Source organism: Rhinatrema bivittatum, chromosome 16 (assembly GCF_901001135.1).
Source record: "Rhinatrema bivittatum chromosome 16, aRhiBiv1.1, whole genome shotgun sequence".
Taxonomy (NCBI): Eukaryota; Metazoa; Chordata; class Amphibia; order Gymnophiona; family Rhinatrematidae; genus Rhinatrema; species Rhinatrema bivittatum.
In genome coordinates this window covers 58275307-58278716 of record NC_042630.1, presented here as the reverse complement: position 1 = coordinate 58278716, position 3410 = coordinate 58275307, and the positions used below count along the sequence as shown (strand labels likewise).

At 41.5% G+C, this 3410-nt stretch overlaps 1 protein-coding gene across 1 annotated transcript; it reads right to left on the bottom strand.

Annotated features, from left to right (window-relative positions):
• Window positions 1-238: 238 nt before the first annotated feature.
• LOC115077725 (olfactory receptor 13F1-like) lies at window positions 239-1219 on the bottom strand. Its single transcript, XM_029580011.1, has one exon. The coding sequence runs from the start codon at window positions 1217-1219 to the stop codon at window positions 239-241; it is 981 nt and encodes a 326-aa protein (XP_029435871.1).
• Window positions 1220-3410: the final 2191 nt, after the last annotated feature.

Below are 3410 nucleotides of genomic sequence, written 5' to 3'. Positions count from 1 at the left end.
CCGGTATATAAAAGCCTTTAAATAAATAAAATAAATAAATTTAGAGTCCTTCCTCTAGTAATTAAGTAAAAGTTCATCATGTTGTGATCCAATTGCTAAATCATATGGACTCGTGGTCTCTTTCATCATGATCTATTATTTAAAACAAGAAAAACAACACAAGAAATAAATTCTGCAGTTTTTCATGGTTTCACATTCATTCCACAAATGGCAGTACAAACATGCATCAGATGAGTGTTTATTCCTGACAGCATATCAGATGGAATGCAGAGAGAGTTTTTTTCCTTTCATATTGTTTTCTAATGATGATTTTTCTGAGAGCATTTTTAACTTCTTGATTTCTTAGACTATAAATAATAGGGTTTAGCATGGGGGTGAGTACTGTGTACAGGAGGGCAAACATTTTGTCCTGCTCTGGTGATTGCATTGAACTGGGCCTCATGTAGACACACATAATTGTCCCATAAAATAGAAGAATAACTGTCAGGTGGGAGGAACAAGTGGAGAAGGCCTTGCTTCGTCCATCAGAATGATGGATTTTCAGGACAGTTCCAATGATAAAGATGTAGGATAATAGAGTTAGAAGAAATGGGATGAGAGACAAAAATATTCCTTCAGAAAGTACAACTGTTTCAAAGTTGTGAGTATCACTACAGGATAACTTTAGCAGTGCATTGGGGTCACAGAAGAAGTGGTTAATCTCATTGGAGCCACAATAGGAGAACTGAGATATGATAATTTCAACTGGAAGTTCATCAAGACAGCCAGTTAACCATGAAGCAGCCACCAATAAGATACAGATCCTTTTATTCATCATGAGTGGGTATCGTAAGGGGTGGCATATTGCCACATAGCGGTCATAGGCCATGGCAGAGAGAAGAAGAACTTCAGTACTTGTTAAACTTATAACACAGTAAAGCTGTGTCATACACAGAGAGAAGGAAATTAATGTTTTCCCTTTTATGAGACTTTGCAGAAAGGTTGAGAGAGTGACTGTGGTGTTACAGATATCAATGAAGGACAGGTTACTGAGGAAGAAGTACATGGGTTTGTGGAGGTGATGGTCAGACCACATTAATGTTAAAAACCCAAGGTTTCCCAGAATAGAGATAAAGAAGGTTGGTAAAACTATTACATAAATTAAGGTTTCCTCATGAGAATGTTTATTAAACCCCAGAATAATGAATCCTGTTGTCCATGTCTTATTCTCCATCTCCATTGTTTCAGTGCCCATAATCTGTTAGGATAGAAAGAAAGAGATTAAAACATTTCCATTCAATGACTTTTGAAAACTGTAATATGCAGGTAGTCCCAATTATGCCTAAGGCTATCAGTGTTGAAAAACACTCAGTCATTCAATTCTTTTCAAAGTCATGAGAAGCAGCTGATACTTGTTATACATCATTTGTCATCCATTTTTCTCTCCGTTTTCACATCCTCCCTCTCACCAACTCATCTATTGCAAGATCAGAGGGATGAAAATTATGATGTAAATGTAGTGACACTTCTGAACGTTACCATCTTGGGAAGGATGTGTGAGAGGTTAGGCAGTCACAGAAAAGCTAATTAGCAGGCAAATGTACAGCAAGCAGAGTGGAGAGCTCTCATCTCTGAACTTCTGAGGGATGCTGGAGAATAAATAAAGTCAAATATAAAGACAAATATATTTATAAATGATCTGGAAAGAAATACGACGAGTGAGATAATCAAATTTGCAGATGATACAAAATGATGATGATACAAAATTGTTCAGAGTAGTTAAATCACAAGCAAATTGTTATAAATTGCAGGAAGACCTTGTGAGACTGGAAAATTGGGCATCCAAATGGCAGATGAAATGTAATGTGGATACGTGCAAGGTGATGCATATAGGGAAAAATAACCCATGCTATAGTTATACAATGTTAGGTTCCTTATTAGGTGCTACAACCCAAGAAAGAGATCTAGGCGTCATAGTGGATAACACATTGAAATTGTCGGTTCAGTGTGCTGCAGCAGTCAAAAAAGCAAACAGAATGTTGGGAATTATTAGAAATGGAATGGTGAATAAAATGGAAAATGTCATAATGCCTCTGTATCACTCCATGGTGAGACCGCACCTTGAATACTGTGTACAATTCTGGTCACCACATCTCAAAAAATATATAATTGCGATGGAGAAGGTACAGAGAAGGGCAACCAAAATGATAAGGGGAATGGAACAGCTCCCTTATGAGGAAAGACTAAAGAGGTTAGGACTTTTCAGCTTGGAGAAGAGACGGCTGAGGGGGGATATGATAGAGGTGTTTAAAATCATGAGAGGTCTAGAATGGGTAGATGTGAATCGGTTATTAGAGATGTGTATCATTTTTCGCCCGAAGTAGGAAATTCAACGAAATTTCCTACTTCGTTGGCATTTCGTTGTCCCCGAAACCCGAAATGAATTTTCCCCGACTTTCGGGGAAAATTCGGTTTTCGGGTTTGCCTGGGGAGAGGGGCACAAATTTTTTTTTTAAATAAAAAAAACACCCCAAACCACCCCAAACATTTAAATTAGCTAATACCCCCCCCCCCCCCCCGATCCCGATCCCGATCCCTATCCCTCCCTAACACTTACGAAGATCCCTGGTGGTCCAGCGGGGTCCCGGCCTCCATTTTCCCTCCGTGCCCTCCATGCCAGTGCAAGCCGCGCGCCTCAAAATGGTGCTGAATAGTGAATAGCCCCCTCCTGACCCCCCCAAGGCTTGCCAATAATCCCTGGGGATCCAGCAGGGGTCCGGGAGCGATTTCGTTTTCGGCTGCCAGTAACCAAAATGGCGCCGATAGCCTTTGCCCATACTATGTCACAGAGGCTTTCGGCGCCATTGGTCAGCTCCTGTCACATGATAGGAGCACAAGATGGCGCCGATGGCCATGTGACAGGGGCTGGCCAATAGCGCCGAAAGCCCCTGTGACATGGTAGTTCGGGCTATTCGGAGGCGCGCAGCTTGCACTGGCACGGAGGGCACGGAGGGCAAATAGAAGCCGGGACCCCGCTGGACCACCAGGGATCTTCGTAAGTCTTGGGGAGGGATCGGGATGGGGGGGGGTTGTATATGTATGCTTTAAAACGTTTTTAAGTGCTTGGGGTGGGTTTTTTTTAGCTTCGATTACTGATTCGTTTTTCGGCCCCGTTTTCGGGTTTCCTCGTTTCGTTTTTCGGAAAACCGAAATGAGAAAACCCGAAATGTACCACGAAGTACTCGAACCGAAAAACGACCCGGTAGAAAAAAACGAAGCACATCTCTATCGGTTATTTACTCTTTCGGAAATTAGAAAGACTAGGGGGTTCTCCATGAAGTTAGCATGTGGCACATTTAAAACTAATCGGAGAAAGTTCTTTTTTACTCAACGCACAATTAAACTCTGGAATTTGTTGCCAGAGGATGTGG